Here is a 20,452-nt window from a genome sequence, read left to right as displayed (position 1 = left end):
GGGACTGACTGCAGGTGGCTTGTAGGTAGAAGCCTGTATGCTCAGTTAAACGCCCGATGACTTTTTCCAGTAAAGCTGTTTCTTATGTAACTGGTTTTCTCTAATTCAGTTAGGTGTTTGTAATCTCCAACGAGAAACTGTCCATTCACCTTCCCAGATACAAAAGTGTTCGTTGTACTGCTCTGGCCTCTAAACCACCAGTATTTTTTCCCTCCCCTCAATCACAGTTTGGAACAAAAGAAATAATTTCCCAGTTTCATGGACCAGTAACAACTGAGACAAACATTTTATGCAGCTAAATTTATTCTCAGAACAGAGATTACATTTAAATGTGAAGTGGTCAACAGCAGGGAAAATTGTCCTTTTCGGTGTCAGTCAGGTGCTTTACGTAAGTCTGAACTCTGCTAATGAACGGTGGGTGTGTTTCCTTCCTTCTTACTGCTGTTAAAGTAAATCAAACCTGCTTTTGCTGACTGTACAGCCCAAGTTTTAGCAATGTATTAATTAACCTGCCCAAGAAAGGAGTAATGGGGTTAATGGTAACGCTGAAAGACTGAGCCCGTATTAGCTGTTGAAATAAGAAAGTTCCGTTTTCCATGGGTGATTTACTAACAATTTTAGATCCCTAGTCAAATGATCTATGAAATGCTTGATAAAATGAAAAGAAAAGGGATGCAGAACTCTTAGTGACACAGAACTGGCGTAAGCTGTTAGGTAACTCCATAGTTTTTGTTCCTCTGTCAGGAAGGGGCATGTTGTTTCAGCAGGTACAGGTGACTGCACACAAAGCATACGACGAAGAGCTCGTTTTGCTGTGAATGGATTCTGGCCCTTCCGTGCAATTTTTGTCACTCCTGTTCAGGCACCCTGGAGGTGGCCTCTGTAGCCTTCTATCTCCCACACCCCCTTGCTCCCCTTCAAATGAAATGGTAAGTGGCTTAAATAAAACCTACAGCCAGCACTGCAAATTTCAAAAGAAAGGCTTTTATCTCTTAAGTCGTTGACTGTGAATATAAACTGCCTTACTTCTGCAAGGGAGCATGTTAATGACATGACTGACATGCGATACTTACCTCTAACTTACTACTTGCGTTGAAAAAAAAATAAGAAATTAGCTTTGCTTTTACATGATCTTTCTACAGACTTCCATAAAAATGTGACTACAAATAATTACAAAGCCTGCCTTTTTTTAGGCAACCTAGAGTATACAGAGTGGAGAATGTTACAAGAGCACATCCAGTAAAGACAATACATCAACATAATAATGCAGGATATTTCAGTAAAAATAGAATAAATAAAATAAAAATATTTTAAGCTGTATTTAACAGGTTAATTTAGAATATGGCATCAGACATACAAGGCATAGTCAACATGGCTGCCTGTCTACAGAATCACTAGGTATTATAAAAAAATGCATAGATAACTGAAGGGTCGCTATAACGTCAACTAAAACACTGGCAGTTGCTCAAACACACATACCCCATACATAGTTTTTTGGCCATGGTAAAAAGAGTGTCTTATATATTGTTTAACGAACGATAACGGGCTTTGCAGTATTAGGCTCTGATTCTGCAATCACCTGGGTGTATATTTAATCTTTTGGAGAATAAGGAGCTCTACTGAAGCAAAAAGGCCACATACAGTCAGACCATTAAGCACACTACTTAAGTATTTGCAAAATCAACATCATTTTGTTAACAGACACAAAACTCTTAAAACATACATCGGCAAGTGACCTACAGCTTGTCAAACACCTTTCCATCTTCTCCTCAGCCCTTTCTGCAATTAACTGCACGCTTTGCTAGTGAAAGCTAACTGGGCACTCATTGCCTTGCCAACGCCGATGCAGAACCTTTACACTTCGCTACGTGTTGGTCTAGTTTGAAGAGAGTCCGGATCTCTCTTGGGGAGAAGCAGCACTGTGCAGATGCAACTACAAAATTTGATTATACTGTTTAAAATTTACTGTTGTAGAACAGTTGCAAATCTCAAATCCTGGCGCTTCCAGCTGGAACTTTAAAAAGACAGTGTCAAAGAATTTTCTGTAATTTAAAATAAAATAAAGTCGGACTTTGAATGACTAGCACGATGACGAGTAAGGAAACTTTTTCTCTCAACTTCACGGTCCTAACTCAAGGTACGCTGTTAGCCACCACACTGACAGCAGCCGTGACGGGAGGGGAGTTTTACGCTGCTCCTCGCAGCCGTCTCTGGGAGCCGTCGCAGGAGCTCACCAAGCACGTACGCAAGCTGCCCACCTTTTACAAAGCTCCATGCCTCGCGGTCTGCCTTCACGGTCAGTTCAAACCGCCGGTACTGCCCAAAGGGGTCGGTTTGTTTGCGCCCCCTCCCCTCCGGCCTGGGTCCTCCCTGCCTGCTTGGCCTAAGGACCTTCTCCTCCAGCTGCACCAGCAACATGGCTGCTGCAAGGGCGGCAGCAGGACAGCGAGCCTTGGGAGGAGACACAACTGCTTCAGTGCCAGGGGTGCAGGATGGGGGTCAGACAGAGACTGGAGATCAGTGGGGATCAGCTCTTCAGAGGCTACTCTAGAGAGCTGACTTTAGTTACAAGAGTTGCAGAGCTAGCCTTCACCTGACGCGTGCTCATACAGCACGCTGAGTTTAGTTCAAGGATTTTTCTGCATTCTTTCAGTGCAGAAATTTCTTGAATCATCATTCTTCTCTCCCCTTGTGTTCCTAAGTTGCTTTGCCCAGGTGCTGTTGTTAATTTTTTTAAACAAAGAAATAAAACAGTCTGTTTATAACAGTCTCTTGCATAGTGAAATAAAAAAAAAGTTTCTTGTAAGAACAACCTTGCCAATGTCCTTTTACAATGACAGCGTGACCAGATTTGCAGACTTGGGAGACAGTTACAGTTTGGAACATATCTGTAAATGGAGGCAAAGCATTTTTAACACTCGTTAAAAGTATCTTTAACGTTCCATTTCCAAAATTTGTACCAATCTGCAGGTCTAGACAGAAGATGGCACAGGGAGACTCAAAATGCAAAACTGCATTTGAAAATTAGCCTGAGGTACAATTTTAAGGGGCAACACTGGGCTGGCTTTGTCAGGGTGTGCAGTAGTGGGTAAGTGAAAGCAATCAGACTGAGCAAAAGCACTGACATCAAGTTGTACCATCTGAAGCACTATCCTGTTAGAAACTCACTCTCTTCTTACGTTGTCACAACAGCATTAGAAGTAAAAGAAATTTCATGGAATTTTGTAAATAACGTGAAACTTTTGTGGCCTGTTACGTATTCGGCAACAAACTCTGAGGGGAAGGGGGAACTGTGCAACCAGGTGCTGAATCAAACACTTGTATGGAAAAGGTGTGGAATATTTTAGTCTCGATATAAGTTGTAAGAAAATAAAATTAGTAATTCTTTCTTACTTCTGATTGGTTTGAGCCCTGCGTGAAAGAAATGGGGTTTTTGATAAATTAATGACAGATTTACGAGAATTAATTTAACAGCCAATAGTTGCATTTGTATGTTTAAAGCTGAAAAGCTTCAGTGGATCACGCTGCGACTCAGTTACTGAAAACACTTCTGGGTTTTTCAGCATTGGTTTGGTATTAAACACGATTCTTCTCTAAGACCATAATGTATAACCAGGAGATGAAATAATGACACCATGATTCAAAAGCACGTCAGGGAGATGCTAAAGCGGTTGCTAGACCAATGCTGACAAACAATTTAAAACTAACAGTGTAGTTCTGTAAAAAATAAAACTTGGTATTTAATCTACAGTAATTCAATGGTAGCTAATAGCTGGTACCTACTCCAGTGTTGAAAACAGAGCAAAGTGCTGCAGGATTTAAGATTGGTTTGTGACAAATCCAGCTCAAGACAGTGAAACTATCAACTCAGGCATCATTCACTCCAAGGACTTTAGCATGAGTTCACTGGGAGGGACGTGGCCATATTCTTTTTTTGTGTGAGTTTAGGTAATGTTCGTGTATTTACAATCAAACAGACCTTCCATTGCTCATGATGTAACTCACTGACAGCAAAAAAATTATTCATGCTTCTTTTCATATCACACGATGGTGGCAAGAACAAGAGAACATGCTTGTCTAACATTGTTTCGATAAGGGTAAATTCTCTGAAGACAAAGCATCAGCAATTTGAAATGGAAGGCCAGACATCGTCAGTTCCTTTTCCTTAGCGTAGCTACTGTTACCCTCAGTTAAAGGTTAGGAGAATCTTCTCTCTGACGCAGCTACGGCATCTCAGTGACTGGGCGTTTCTGTTTCAAAGTGTCAATGAGGGACAACACTCCTCTTTTTACGTTAGTTGTAACTCTTCTAGTCACCGAGTCTGCAGGAGGTGGGGGCGGTCGGACTTTCTGTGAAGGAGGTCTGGCTACTAAGCACTTCTGATACCGTAACTGCAACAAAGCAAAAGCATTCTGCAATCCTTCCTGTACCCAAAACTTTCATAGAGCATTTAAAATACACTTTTAATACTTTCTCATTAAATATAGTCAAACCTCCATTTTGGCCATGACAGACAGCCCAGCTGGAGTTAATGGGACATTGGTCTGTCAATCTGTGGGCAGAAACTGTTCATTAGCACATCACGGACACTACATCATATGAACAGCCCTTTGTTTTTCCAGGATTAGATAATTTGTGCAGTGAAAGAAGAGGTTTCTTACTTTCAGAGATGTTGCAGAGGTTAGGAGGGAAGATGATTAAAGGGGCATTGTTCACTAAACTGACATTTCAAACGTAAAAATGTTTGGGTTTCAATTGATTAAATATATCGGAATCCCAATTCCTATTTTTATCTGTTCTTTCTTCTTCTGTCTTGAAATTCATAGAATTGCAAATTTGGAAAGATGATTATTTATGGAGGCAGTGAAAAATCTAAGTGCTGTTAGGTGCCTTTGAAGGTCACTTACCATACAAGCAGCCTGAACAGCTTCTGATACGTTGCCTGCGTTTGGTTCACACCAAAAAACATGGCACTCAAAATGCTGGTTTCCTGTATCCATAATGAAGGCAAATGTGTGAACGTCCTTGCCTACCCCCATGAAGGACAGGAACCGCACACGACACTCCACCATGATTTCCTCTTCATTCTGGTTGTGAATCAAACGATTGATCATTACTACTGGATATTCTGTGGAACCTCACTTGCAATTTTAAGTTATTAAATGGGGGTGCACAACGATGCAGTGGAAATCCTTTCTATCTATCTGCATGTGGAGACCAGTGACAAGTGGAGGTCCTCAGGGGTCAGTACTGGGACCGGTGCTGTTTAACATCTTTGTCGGTGACATGGACAGTGGCATCGAGTGCACCCTCAGCCAGTTTGCTGACAACACCAAGCTGTGTGGTGCAGTTGACGCACTGGAGGGAAGGGAGGCCGTCCAGAGGGACCTTGGCAGGCTGCAGAGGTGGGCCCCTGCAAACTTCATGAAGTTCAACAAGGCCAAGTGCAAGGTCCTGCACCTGGGCTGGGGCAATCCCCAGCACAAATACAGGCTGGGCAATGAGTGGATCAAGAGCAGCCCTGAGGAGAAGGACTTGGGGTGCTGGTGGATGAAAAACTGAGGATGACCCAGCAATGAGCGCTCACAGACCAGAAAGCCAGTTGCATCCTGGGCTGCATCAAAAGAAGCGTGGCCAGCAGGTCGAGGGAGGGGATTCTCCCCCTCTGCTCCGCTCTGGTGAGACCCCACCTGCAGTACTGCATCCAGCTCTGGGGCCCCCAGCACAAGACAGACATGGACCTGCTCGTGGGTCCAGAGGAGGGCCATGTAGGTGATATGGGGGCTGGAGCACCTCCCCTGTGAGAGAGGCTGAGAGAGTTGGGGCTATTCAGCCTGGAGAAGAGAAAGCTCCAGGGAGACCTTATAGTGCCTTCCAGTACTTAAACAGGACCTTCAGGACAGATGGGGAAGGACTCTTGATCAGGGAGTGTAGTGATAGGATGAGGGGTAACGGTTTCAACCTGAAAGAGGGGAGACTGAGATTAAATATTAGGAAGAAGTTCTTTCCTGTGAGGGGTGGTGAGACACTGGACCAGGTTGCCCAGAGAAGCTGCGGCTGCCCCCTCCCTGGCAGTGTTCAAGGCCAGGCTGGATGGGGCTTTGAGCAACCCGGTCTGGTGGAAGGTGTCCCTGCCCATGGTGGGGGGCATGGAACTAGATGGTCTTTAAGGTCCCTTCCAGCCCAAACCACTCTATGATTCTATGATATACCCACTGTGCACAGGGCTGGCTGGATCTCCTCTTCTAGGCTGTCACCAGAAGACCAAGGCTTTGAGTACTGGCACTGAGCATATTGTGCATTTTAAAAATTGCTTGTTTTGTGAAGAAACAAAACATCATGGCTATCACCACTCCAAAACATGCTCCCCTATCACTGGCATGTTATAGAGATGTTGGTTTAGTACCTCATCAACAGACACATATAAAAGACATTATTTGAAAGTTTCATTGTATTAATCTCTATGGAAAATGCTCTACAAAAGGACAGTGATGTGAAACACAGATTTTAATACTACTCTTGGCTTCCATATCAAGAATAAGGTAAATAGTTTAGAATTTAGGGTTGCTCCTTTGGGCTTAACCTACAATGTTTTAGGCTCAAAATTCCTAGAAAGGGTAACACTACATCTGTTTTAAGTATCTAATAAAGACTTATAATAATTTATTTCTGAGAACATGCATGGAATGGGAAATAAAGCTGAAGCTGATACAAGCACTTAAGAGACTGCAGATTCCTGAAAGAAATAAAATGCAAAATAAGCAAATGAATTCTAGTGTAAACAAACCTTTTACTAGTGTTTCTGGGTTCCTGTTTTAACTTTCACTACAGTAATGCATTTTAAACAAGACTGTCTGCCTTACTCTTTCATTGATGACTGTGACAGTAGCATCAGCAACATTCATGGTCACTGGCATCCACTCTTCTTTGCTAGAGGAAGCCATTAGACTTTCAATGGCACTGTTCAGAGTATCCATCCCTAAAAGAGAAAAAAATACAATACTGAAAAATACATACATGAGTATCAGTAAGCAATAAGAAGAATTTTATTTTCACAGAGTAATACAGAAAACAGATTGTTCTGGACTCCTTATTAAGATTAATTTCATGATGGAAGGAAGGGTTGTGAAGTTGATTTTCTTCATCTGCAAAAACAAAACCGGTGCCTCTGGCCTAGAAAGAACAGGATAGCATCTTGTTTAGCTGCTGCACCATTTCAGTTCTCTAGGGCCCTTCTCATTAGTTGCAGAGCTCATATTCAGAGAAAGCAGCAGAAGGAAACTCCGCCTTCTTGGCAGCTCCCAAAACACTCTGGTTGCAAAACACATGTTCAAATGAGGCCCTGAACATTGGATGTCTTTGTGCCTGACCCGTATGACTGAAGTACGAGCGCTGCCACCCTTTGGAAATCATGCCCGTACACTTGGCTAGCCACAGTCCTGCCTTTAGAGTTTATCCAAGGTAGTTTGGAAGTCACATAAGCACTACGTACCCACAGGCTTAGCTACAGGTAGCATGCCCAGGTACTGGACGTGGAACTTCTGTACCAGTTCTGTCTTTGGTGTTGGGAAATCTACTGCATGGGAACAAAAATTAATTTCTGTTAATCAGCATTCACAGCAGAGAAAACCACTTTTATTTCATCAATAACATAAAACAGTTTACCCAGTAATTGTACTCTGAAGGTATTGTACTGCTTAAACCAAGTTTTCACTCCTTCTGACCAGAACAATGCTCAATAATTTCTAAAGGAATTACACGTAACTTTGCATCACCTAATTCTTGATCTTGGTAAGAATGAGATCACATTCTATTGCTGGCATATTAAAAACCAGAAAATACAGATGAATGTGTCTCCGAGTCATACAGACCTAAGTTTCACTGTGTAACTATGTAAAATCTGTAATCTGTTTTTAATACCATCCCTGTTAATATGTTAAACATGGTCTACCAGTAATCAATACTATTGTCTGAGCAGCCAGTTACACAGGTTGATTGTATGGATTAACAGTAAGATATTCAATATAAACTGGTGGATCTAGGAAGATATAATTTCCTGTAAAGCCAACACAAAGTATGTTTGTTCTCCTGGAATACTTTCAAAATAGCAACTATTAAGCTAGGACTAAAAGACGTGCAAAGGCAACTTTCTTTCTACCATGCTGCAGAGTGTGCAAAAGACCCTTAAGTTGGATGACAATCCACTTGCACCCCTTGCCTTGGAAGTTGCTAAAATACATGCTGAAACCTAGGAGGAGTCCGCCTATAGATCCTCTGAATCCAAGCGATTAACTGGAATACATTCTGTTCTGATTTGGCCAATTCGTGCAGCCTCCCGGCAGGAGGTATTTTGATTTGAACAGGACAGTACGTGCTAACAGCCACAAATAAGTAAGACTGCGTTTGCAACATCTGTATTTCAAACTAAAAGAGGAAACGCACAAGTTGACATCACTGAGCAGGACTCCGTTGCTGTCAACATAACCAACTAAAGTGTTCAATGTTATACAGTAACAGGTTACAGTCAGATACAGTCATTAAAAGACAGGATTACACTCCTGACCTCGTCACCCAATGGGCTCCATTTTGGTCAAAAGCAGCATCAGAAACAAAACCATCTCTAAACCAGGACCATCCCAAGGACACCAGCTGTAACACACAGTACCTTGCAGAGGAACATCAAGGGTGACATTTGTCCTCTCTTGCAATGAGCTGCAAGCCATAGCTTTAGCATTCTTCCGTTCAGCCATAATCTGAAGAAGATAGTGATAATACAGCATTTTTTCTGAAAATATAGTACCGTAGCAACTACAAGTACAAATTTACTCCTATTACACTAGTTTCTGAAATCTGAAATAAGTCAGAAGCTACATGACTACCCAGGTTATTGTTTTGAAATAACAACTTTAATTTTCCTCCAGTTTATTCACTAATCTTTAGCTACATAAAGAACTTAAGTGGTGTCCAAGCCTAGACAAAAGATACGTGGAAGAGGAAAAAACACTCTAGCCATTTTTATCAACAGCGAAATTGCAGTGAGGAGTAATATTGCAAGAAATATAAATATTTAACACACAGAAAAGAGTGTTCATTACTCATGTTCCTCTCTGAGCTATCTTCTACTGTGTACAGTTTTTTTCCTCCATTTTTGTATTTCTTCTGGAATTAAAAATGCCATGCAAAATACAACCTCCTCTTCCTGCAGAATATGTAATATTAGAAAAAGAGGGAAAAAAGTGCCCCACTTCAAAGTAACCACTTTGGATGATTATTACCTACAAATATAAGACTGAGAAGGACTCAGGGGAGCTAACGGAGGTTTTCCAAAGCTCATATATGGAGCATTGCTATTTGCTTCTTTACGCTATGACTGTTAATTGTAACTAAGGTGTAAAGGTAACTGCTGTTCCAGGAGATGACACTTGGTCTGAAGATGCTTCTAGCAACTTTCCAATTTTTTTTTTTTTTTTTTTTTAGGTTTTATATTTTCAAAGTATTTTCTGTTACAGTGACCCACAATACTATTCCCGCCTGCAGATGAAAAACGATAACATGCTACCTTAGGAAGAAGACCTGACTCAGGGAAGAGGTCCAGTGTGTCAGTTAGCACATGCCAAGTGCCCCTCTGAATCACGATTACATCTATTGCTGAATTATGAAGGAACTTGCCCTACTTAACAACACTATCCTGTTTTATTCTGTGTTACTATTAGCTATAGTTTTAAATGCTTAGTTGCTCTCTTATCCAAAATTAATGCCAGGAATTTCATGTCATAGTTACACAGGTGACAGCTCTACTCCCTTTCCAACACCACTGTGTATAGCTACCGAGCCATTTGCTTGATGTTGTCCTTACTGGATTAAAGCAGCTGTGGTAGGGCCTGCGTGGCATGTTTTTCCCTGCTAGGCTGGCCAGAAACATCGGTGAGAAGTGAAAGCTGGGGGAGAAAGAGGAGGGCCATAACAGGTGTAGGCTTCTCCAGTCAGCCACTGCTGCAGTTCCTGGTGTTAAACTTCACCCAGCACAGCCTGCAGCTCCCTGGCCAACCTGAGCAGCTCCCCGAGTCCTGCCACCTGCGCTTGCTCGGGCACCCAAGCCCGGACAGACCTGCCAGGCTTTGCACAGTTGCTGGGCTACCTTCTGCCTCTGCCTCAGGCAAAACGCAGCTGCCCAGAAGGTTACAGCAGTGCACACTGTGTAAACACGGACACTGTTTGCATGAAACATCGCAAGTTCAGTAGCCATGTCTGCAGTGTGGCAAAAAATGAAGAATTTTTAGACTATACAACTGGCTACAGAGGGGAATTCAATATCACTGATTCCTTTCATTAACTTGAAGACAAAACGTAAAAAGCAAATGACAGGCATACAGTAAATCAGCAGAATTTTAAAATCTGAAGGTTTCCTAAACTAGCTTTTCTAGAAGAGCTGTGACTCATGAGGAGGGACAAGTTACAAAGGAATAACTGATAAGGTTATTCATCCCCACAGCCCACGTTTCCTGTGGTGCAAGCTGACATGTTTCAAGCAAAACCAAAATGAGCAGCATAATATTTTAAAAAGGTAGATGCAGCCTCAAATCCACCGCAGCTCAATAAAAGCACAAAAAAGAGTTTCAAGTAGATTGGTTTAACTGCCTCGCTGTAAAGCGTTCCAATCAGATTTTCCTTCTGTAAAGGAAGTGCTGCCTTGCTCCGCTGCATGAAATGACTGTACAGAGGACGCTTACGAACTGATCATGCAAGAAAACCAAAATTAATAACCAGGGAATGGTGGGAAATCTGTAAGGTAAAACAACTGAAAAGAACAGTCCTCTGCAGTATTACAGACAACACTACCACAAGCAGGAACTAAGATCCTTCAGTGTTTGTAGCTACAGTAGCTTAAACCCCCTCTTCTCCCGGATTTTTTTTAAGTGGGCAGAGTAACGTTAGCAACTATTTTCCTGTCTGTCCTGCAGGACAATACCATTGAATAACACTGTTCACACAAGGTCTCATTTATTTATGAAGTTTAGCATCACCATTTACCATTAATTGAAACTGCATGTTCTTTTTCAATGTTGAACCCGCAGCTTCTTTATTATTCAAGAAAACCTTCACTCTCTATACACACTTGTCAAATAGAAAGCAGACATCCTCTCCCTCAAATCTAAAAGCTCACCTCCCGTTACTGCCACCATTTGTGTCCTTTCCTTTGCAAATTCTCTGCGCTGTTTCTCGCTGCCAGCAATACAAACTAAACTAATGCTGCGTACGACCATTGGCTGCCTGTATTAGGCTCAGGGACTTCTCCACAGACAAATGCAGCTGAATTTAAACCCACTTGCCTTTGAGCAGATTTCGTGTAAACTTGTGGCGATGGCTTTTGCGGGTGTGTCACATCGAAACACATGACATTTCAGAATTCTTGTGTCTTTGTCTCTTGCCACATAAGCAAAGTCTCTGCAAACAAAATGAATGCACACATTAGAAAGAAGCAAAATGAATCAAGGCATTAGAAACAGCAGCCCCTCCAAAACAGCAAGTCCTGCTTCAGTTGAACAAGTGCACGTCTCAGCTGTCAGAGAATAAAACACAAGCCTTACACAAAGCACATCTACCAGTGTAATAAACTGCATACCCGTGAAAGACGTACGTAAGGTTTGGCACTTAATCCACATAATTAGAGAGCTCATTACAGTTTCCTAACACTGGCAGCTTATTGAACTTACAACCCATAATTCCAACTGCAATTGCAAATACATGGGAAAATTTACTCAAATATTTTGTTGAAGACAAAGCAGGGACAGAATTACATATTACGACAAAAAACACATGCAGCTCTCAAATGCTAAAAAATCTGAGAAACAGCACGCACTATTCTAGTCAGAGAAAAATCCTGTTTCAAAGGACTGTATAAAGTGTTTAAAATATGCAGAGAGTAATTAGAGATCTGGTTGCATAAGGGAGATGTGAACCTGCTGAGCTTTGCTCACACTAATTGGCCTAAATTTCTGGCCTTATTTTTTTAAAAGTTAAATAAAGCTGCCCTACAGAAGAGATTTTTGCACTATACAGGCTAGTCACCATGGCATAGCATAGCTTTCTAGCTTGGCTAATGGAAGTGCCAGGCTTAATGTTTATTTGTTCCCACGCTGTTTAAGGCTTAGAGCTCTTCTGAAAAAGTCGAAGCGGGAACACGTCGTAAAGAAAGCATCAGGGTTTCGACACATCCCAATTTTTGGGATACCAAGTTAAGGACTGCCCCTGCTCCAAGAGCCCATCACCATGGTCCCCTAGAGCTGATTTGCCTTCATGACCCTCTCAGGACAAAGACATCCATTAACCCACTCGTGCTGGGAACCTGAAGCTGGTTCTGCAGGTGTGCAGGGATGGCAACCAAGCAAAGCCAGGCTTTTTCCTGACTCAGTTATCTTCTTGCTGCAGCAGAAGATGCTCCTTGTTCTTGTACCTCTGTCTTTTCTGCCCCGCTATCTCCAGATTTCTTTGGGATTTTGCATCCCTCACAGAGCTATGCTGAGTAGCTGACTAGAATTAGACCAGACAGGGTAACTCAGAGCTCCCAACAGCCTCTTACGCCTGAAGTCTCTTTTCAGCCCTTCCTCTTTACATGTAAGTAATTACCAGCAAGATTCTAACTGGTGAAGAGATAGAAGGAATATTCCAGGCAGACAAAAAAAAAAAACAAACTACTGTCCCTGCCCTCCTAAACCACAGGTTTTATATACAGGAATACTTCAGTTTATACTAAAGTCTGTAAATATCCCGAGCACGGTTTAACGTAGCACGGATTGTGATTTCTTTGTTCACTGTAGATGCCCAGTGAACTGAAGAATATTGTACTGATGTTATCCAGGGAGAACCAGAGACTGTGGCAGATGGATAGCTGGACTTTCAGCTCTGTACGAGATATGAACACTGCCCTGCAGTTAAGTACCTTACCTGTATTTAATTCAGCAGCACTAGATTTTGTCATTAATGAGCCCTTGCAATGACAGGGGCAGGTGCCCACAGCCTGGCTTCCAGTGACAGGCACAGGTTCCTCCTCTGTTCAAGCGCTTTGCAACCTGAAGCCTGATGAATAATACTTTAAGAGCCCTGTAAAACTACCAGGAGCTGAGATTTGGAAACAAGTCCATGTGACTGAACTGTGCAGAAACACAGTGAAGCTGGAGGGACCTCTCCACCTCACTGCACCCCAACACGTGACGGCACGCACGAGGGCGCCGCAGAGACAGGAGGCAGCAGGGCAGCACGTGGGGGATGTTGCCACATGAACCCTTCCTGCGTGGGGAATGCAGCCCGTGGGCTGCTGCTGCCGCCGGCTGCAGCACTGCCCTGCCAGCACATGTGACACAGGCACCCTGAGGAGGGACAGCGTTTCACCCAACTGCTTGTGACTCGCAGGAAAAAAAAATCACAAAGCAATAATCCAGGAAGGTGCTGTCTATTGCGGAAGATGCCCTGAGGTTTCCCAGCTGCAGCCTGATCCTCAAGCACCTTGGCCACAATCTGCAAGAGCCTTTTGGGATGTTGTTCCCTTTTGCTGCACTGCAAGTTCATGGAGGTGCCAACTTCCAGCTGGAATCTCGCTCCTGGAAAAAAGCTGATGCTTTTTGGCTCATCTGTACATGTGCCAAGCTTGGCTTTAGAATTGTTTCCTCGTGGGTTAATGTTTCAAAAGCAAATTGAAGACTCCTAGTTGGACTTTAGTAATAAGACTAAGAGAAGGGGGTATGGCTCAGCTATGGGCTATGAAAAATTAGGTGCTACGGTGAAAAAAAATGAAACCAAGTGCCATGTAAAAAACCTTTGAGATCTTTGCCTTTTGAAGTAAGCTTTCAATGTTGCTGCTGCTGCTGAAAGATCTGCAGAGCCTGTATTTGAAAATGGCCAGTCCCACATACAATATCGGGAGCTTTGAAGAGACCTTGCCTGGTTCGAGGCCTGTAAGTGAGGAATTTCCACACATCCTAAGGATCTGGGATTTTTGTTTTCTACATGTTTGGCTTTAGCTGCTATCTTTTAAATGCCCTACATTTCAGACTTCACATTTTTGAGTCCAAATACCTTCCCTTATGACTATTTTAACTGCTATACAAAACATTGTTCAGTTAACAGACAGAGATTTGCTACCATAACTTCATTAAGATTTCCCCCTCTTTACATGCAAGAAAAACCTGCTGGCAGTGACCATCACTGCAGGGTAGCAAAGCTGCATAAACAAGCAGACTGCTGTGCATTCTTTATTATTGAATCAAGGTCTATTCTTTCAGAGTGCAGACATAACAGCTGAAACCTGGTTCACATTAACTTAAAACAACATTGAAAGCCATCTATGTGACCATTACATGGCTATTTATTACCACGTACAAGCATTTACCTCAAATCAATACAGTTCCTTGGAGGACTTGCAAACAAGTGATTTATGCATTCCTTTACAAGATGATCCTAGCAAAAGCATCCTGTGTTGTTTTGCCACGTTGCCTGTGCTATGCAGAAAACCGTGTAAATAAACAAATTTGCACAGCCCTAGTAGCACTGTACAATACCAGGATTTCTAATTATAAGGCCACCACCTTCAAGGAGTTGTACAAACACAGAAGGTAACCAGATGAACCTTCTTTTATCATTAATAAAAACTAAGAAGGGACAAAGCCACCAAAGCAAGTCATTGGGGCTTTGAGGACATAACACATTGGTAGCAAAACCTGTTTGTAACAGAAATTGTGGTCCAACCTTTGATCAGCAGCTCTGGCAATGCCCTGGCACACCTTGCTATAGGAGACCAGATCAGGCAGGGCACTTCCACTGTGCTGACAAGTCCCTGATGTATGGACAACCTCTGAGGCCACATTAAATCTCACCCTGCAGAGAGTTTATCTGAGACCCAAGCTCAACTGCTAGGATTTCAGCCTTAAGGGAATCTGTAAGAAGATAATACTAAATGTGTTTAGTCAACATGTTATCTCCTAGTGGAGATAGGACTCAAACGTCTGCAGAGATAAAAATAAGCCAAACAATTAGAACTGTGTTAAACTAAAGACTAAATTCTGTCAGGATCAAAGATTTTGGTCATAAAGGAATACGACTCATAATATGCCTCCCAAGTGGGAAACCTTAGATGAGAGTATTTTCAACACCATTTTAAAGGCAGAAAGGTGGACTGGGGACAGCCTGCTGAGCCTCATTTCTCTCACAAGCGTAAATTTACTTTTCTGATCAAAGGAGAACAACGTGGACTAATGAGAAATGTGTGGTAAGAACATTTCTCTGTTCCTGGAAGGCTAATGACGGCCACTGTACAGAGTCCGGCTCAGTAACCTCTCTGAATGCTAAGACCTGTGGTGAAGGCAGGGAGGATGAGTCTAATGAGTGTTATGGATGTGGTACCTGTAGTAGGACACTCCAGGTGATAAAGAGGCTTACCTGCCACTTTAGTCCTGCCACAGAAGTGCCTCCAACACTGGTGTCCCCACAAGAGTAGGATGAGAACAGTCAGTCCTGATGAGACAGACGTGCTCTGCACTTGCCAAAGGGCAGATACTGTCCATAAAGATGTTCTTTTTAGTCAAAATGCAATGTGTTGATGTGCTGGTTTGGCTAGGGTAGAGTTAGAATTTTCTTCTACCCCAGCCAAAAGCAGCACTTTTGATTTTCTGATGGGGCTGGCAGCAACCCTACATACAGGCCACCTAACCTTCTCTTCCACAGATTGTTCAAGTCTTTTTTTTTTTTTTTTTTTTTTTTTTTTTTTTTTTTTTTTAACAGTTTGCATTGGAACAGACCTTTTAAAGGTCATCTGGTCCAACCCCTCCTGCAATGAGCAGGGATGCCTTCAACTAAATCAGGTTGCTCAGAGCCCCATCCAACCTGACCTTGAATACTTCCAGGGATGGGGCTTCTACCACCTCTCTGGGCAACCTGTTCCAGTGTTTCACCACCCTCACTGCAAAAAATGTCATCCTTTTATCTAGTCTGAATCTACCCTCCTTTAGTTTAAAACTGTTACCCCATGTCCTACCACAAGGCCCTGCTAAAAAGTCTGTCCCCATCTTTCTTATAAGTACTGGAAGGCTGCAATAAGGTCTCCCCAGAGCCTTCTCTCCTCCAGGCCGAACAAGCCCAACTCTCTCAGGCTTTCCTCACAGGGCAGGTGTTCTATCCCTCTGATCATTTTTGTGGCCTTCCTCTGGACCCACTCCAATAGGTCCATGTGTGAGGACTCCAGAGGTGGACGCAGTACTCCAGGTGGGGTCTCACCAGAGCAGAGTAGAGGGGCAGAATCACCTCCCTCAACCTGCTAGCCACGCTTCTTTTGACACAGCCCAGGATATCGTCGGTCTTCTAGGCTGCTGTGGTTCTAGTTTCTGGGTACCCTTGAGTGAGAGGTTTTCCCCCTTTTAGTGGGTGAGCATGTACAGATTTTAGATTGTTTTTCTAAAAAGTCTGTTTAAAAAAACCTTAGGAATTCTTAAGTCAGCTGTGTAGTGGTATATTCCCAACTGACATCCGAACTTTACTTTGGTCTGTCTGTTTGGTTAGCTAAAATAAGTTAGCTAACGTTGGTGGGAATAAAGCCCCATTTTGAGCAGCTGCTCTGTCTGTTTTGTGGGGACCTCCATGACAGCTGTGAGCACACATTACCAGCTCATGTCCAGCTTTTCATCCACCAGTATCCCCAAGTTCATCTCCACAGGGCTGCTCTCAATCCCTTCATCCCCCAGCTGGTATTGATACCAGAGGTTCTTCTTGAAGAAATGTTGATGCCTCTACTGTTTGCAGCAAGTCTCTGGCATGTGGCCTCGAAAGCCTCCAAGGCTGCAAGAAATGTCTTTGTCCTGTGAAATTCCACTCATTTTGAGCCACCTTGACGAAGTGCCATAAACACCACTTCCCACCTGCCAGGGTGTTGGTGGGTGCCGGGAAGGTGCTGCTGGGGGTACCTGGCCCATGCCTCGGCTCAGCAAGTGCTGCCTCAGTGCTGCAGCAGTGCACGTTAACACTCTGCCAGCCCCTCTGGAACTTGGTCCTGCAGCTTCTGTAAATATTTCTACTTCTAACAGTATGCATTCATAAACAAGGTGGTATAGCACAATTACAGGAGAAAATAAACCACCAGCTAGTACAACAGTTTCAACTATTGAGAACTAATAAAACCCTCGCAGTGGCGTTTCAGACTCACACACCAGTGCTCCACTTTAAGTACCTGAACAGCTTGAACAAAGTAAATCAGCTAATTACACGCGCCGATTGTGAACATGCATAAACCTTCAGATGATCAGAGCCCACACCTGTAAATCTGCTGAGACAGAGGAAGAAAGCCGAGTTCTTCAAAACCTGTGCTACTGCACCACGCACAACCCTGCCAGCACCATCTGTTTTCAAACCATCAATCAAAATTGGCACGCAAACCGTCCTTCTCCCTTCTGACAGTGCACAAACAATACTACTGATTTCATTAATTCATGAAGTCACCTAGACGCCCATGTGCTTCCATGAGCGGTCCTACATGGCAGCCCAGCAGCCAGGACCTGGAGACAGTGGTACAGGCTGGTGGCAGTCTGCTCCTCCAATGCCAGCAGGAGCCTTGCAGCCTTGCTTCGGGCACTTCTAGGCACTGGGAAAACTGAGCTCTGCACTCCCTCTTGAAGAAGAAAGGTATGGCTTTGGGGATTCCACAGTATCTACTCCCTGCAGCACCAATAATGAAGTAAAACTTGGGAAAAGTTTTGTGTTTCCCTACACAGGACCAGAAGGCAACAGCTTCTTGTTTGTCCACAGCCTTGAACACCAAATAAGCCAGAAGACTGTTCTCTGATTCTTCTTTCACTTCAGATTCCTTCTGGGTCGCTTCATCTATAAACCTTCATTCGACTGCAGCTCACTTGAGGCTGATTAACATTTAAGTGAGATTTATGTGCAACAGGCCCCCTTGATAATGAAGAAGTGCCAAGTAACGTGTTTGCAATAGAAATTTATGGAAAAGGGCAAATGCCTCCTCTTACCAGTCCCCTGTCTTTACACTTTGCTGGGAAAACAAGGGAAAAAAGAAAGTAAAAAGCATTTACTAAGCCCATGGCAGGATACAGAGCTAGCACAGGGTTAACAGATAACACCTCATCCAGCTGGAGTCTTCTCTGTCTCAAAGGGTGTGTGTGCGCATGAAATCTGTGGGATTTGGACCACAGCTCTAAAATTCCCCTCCATGTCAGTGGGGAGAGCAGCAAGGTGTTTAGTGTAATCATACCTTATTTTGTTGCAGAAAAAAGCTATATATTCCTAAAACTTGTGTTGAAAAAAGTGCACCACTCCTGTTGATATAGGATTATAAAGAAGGGGAATTGCATTGTAGACAATCTTTTTTTAAAATAATTTGCACATGTACTACGTGATCCACTACTATTTTTTCAGCTATAGGAACTGGATATAAATCAGGACTCTGGAAAAAAGCTAGAAAAGCAGAAAAATAATTAGAATATTATTTGGTGCACAACTGGGTAAGACTGGTTCTGCTGAGCAGTTAAAAATTCAGTAGAAATTTCTTCATTTCTAAAGCGTACAGAACTAGAGAGAGACATTTTATAAAGCAATTTAGAGAACTGAAAAGACAATGTAAGACGCTAAGTAGAAAGGAATTTCGGTTTTATTTGCTCTTTTACTCTCTTTAATTGGCAAATGTCTACAATAATTGACTAAACCTTAGATAGCCATACCTATTTAACACCTGGCTAAGCATCACTTAGCTGCTCAACCTCGGATGAATATAATCACATTAAATGCAATTTATGCTAATGCTGTCCTGTTTGAGTTGCAGTCATAGCCATTTGCCACTATTAGGCTAAAGTCCTAGGAGACATACCAATTAAGTACAGCCTGAAAGAGCAGCACATCCTCCATTACCTTCTCACTACAAACTTATTTCTTCAAAGGAGTGTAGAACTGCATTAATCCTTCGGTTTGGGGTTTTTTTTGGTTAAAAAAACCCAACACCCTAGCCTTGAAGTCTGAAATGAAATTTTTTACTCTTATCAATCAAAATTAAATTGCCACTATTTAAAACAACTATATTAAAGTGATACACACGCAGGAAAATGTAAATTGCTTTACAGATTTATGTATTACAAATTGTAACAAGAATCCCTGAACCAGAAAATGATATCCTCTGGGCTTGGATTAAAATTGATTGAAATTCATCCACAATAGCCTACAGAAGATGACTGTTGATTTCTACATACTGGTGTGACCGTACAGACTCCTGCAACTGCAGGGTCACAGAGCACACACCACCAGGATGTGGGGAAACAAGTCTCCTGAGTCTATAACCTTCAGGCTTCCCTTTGCTTTCCTGCAAACAGCTGACCAGTGATTTGTGCAAGCAGGAAGAAAAAAGGGGAGAGCAGCCACCACTACAGCAGAGCGGGGTCAGAAGGCACTTGGCAGGAGGCTGCCATTCACCAGCAAGACGTGAATGTCCATAGGAGCAGAGTAAACAAGCAGAGGAGAAAAACAAAGAAAGTGAAAGGAGACACATAAGAAAAGTGGATAAATATAATGCCAACAAGGCCATGCTCTGATGAGGTTTTTTGATGAGACACAAATATTCTAGTATCACAAACGCCAGAGAGGATGAGGCACAAGAAACCCCACGGTCATATGTATAACTGAAATTACAGATCTTTTGGATTATCACTTTACACTTTTTATTGACACTGCTCTTTCACATAGGAGAAAAGGGAATGATTTATAGCTGAAATGAAGTCTGGAACTCCGTTCAATTCACTTGTCTTTTTATTAGGGTCACATCAAGGAGTTTCCAAAGTTAGGGAGAAAAACCCAAAGGTAAGAAACCAGAACTATATGAAACAAGGCAGCATTCACCCAAGCTGCAATATCTGTTTGTACAAGATTTACTGAGAACCTTTCAACTTCTATTTCACTTGCCAGATACCAGACAGACACTGAACAAAACTACTGCTTCCCTCCCACACCCTCCAAAGGAAATCACCTGTTCTCCCGGTGACTATACTAACCACTTTGGAATCAAATCCTGCAGAAGAAGGAAGAAAAACAACTACTCCCATGAGTTTCTCCTTCCCATTTCTCCCAGATAGTCATGGTGTATTTAACCACATGTACTTCTCTCTCCTCCGTGATTAGAGTTAGAAGAGATGTGTGGGAGAATGAATTTTCCCTACATTTCTGACAGTTGCTGGTAATCCTAAAAACATATGGAAAGCCTTGAAATTTTTCTTCGCTCCAAGTGCTCAACCCCACAAAGCTTCTGCACCTCTTTGGCTGCTCCCCAGCTACAACCCAGACTTGGCCACCACTACATTACCCTGGTCATTAATTTTTGATCCAAGTAGTTAAGATGCCCTCCCAAGGAGAGACTTTTGGGAGACTTTTCTTATTTCAGTTCTCACACAACTTGAAAATGGGTTTCCTT

The 20,452-nt window shown here is 42.7% G+C and overlaps 1 protein-coding gene across 6 annotated transcripts in view; it reads right to left on the bottom strand.

The window, feature by feature from the left end:
- Positions 1-4,223: 4,223 nt before the first annotated feature.
- The window catches only part of APBB2 (amyloid beta precursor protein binding family B member 2), a 105,135-nt gene continuing 88,906 nt past the window's right edge, over positions 4,224-20,452 (bottom strand). For 5 of the 6 annotated variants that reach the window (XM_009948919.2, XM_009948920.2, XM_086463924.1 and 2 more), the window contains 6 exons: positions 11,331-11,445; positions 8,666-8,753; positions 7,493-7,576; positions 6,864-6,979; positions 4,908-5,087; positions 4,224-4,391 (listed from right to left, as the gene is read on the bottom strand). In XM_009948919.2, coding sequence (XP_009947221.1) covers positions 4,224-4,391; positions 4,908-5,087; positions 6,864-6,979; positions 7,493-7,576; positions 8,666-8,753; positions 11,331-11,445 — 751 coding nt within the window. The remainder of the gene's footprint in view (positions 4,392-4,907; positions 5,088-6,863; positions 6,980-7,492; positions 7,577-8,665; positions 8,754-11,330; positions 11,446-20,452) is intronic. The other variant, XM_086463927.1, reaches the window with a different exon arrangement.

The sequence above is a fragment of the Leptosomus discolor genome, chromosome 4 (genome assembly GCF_034619465.1).
Source record: "Leptosomus discolor isolate bLepDis1 chromosome 4, bLepDis1.hap2, whole genome shotgun sequence".
Taxonomy (NCBI): Eukaryota; Metazoa; Chordata; class Aves; order Leptosomiformes; family Leptosomidae; genus Leptosomus; species Leptosomus discolor.
Note: the sequence above shows the minus strand (reverse complement) of the source record. Positions and strands in the feature narration are given on the sequence as shown.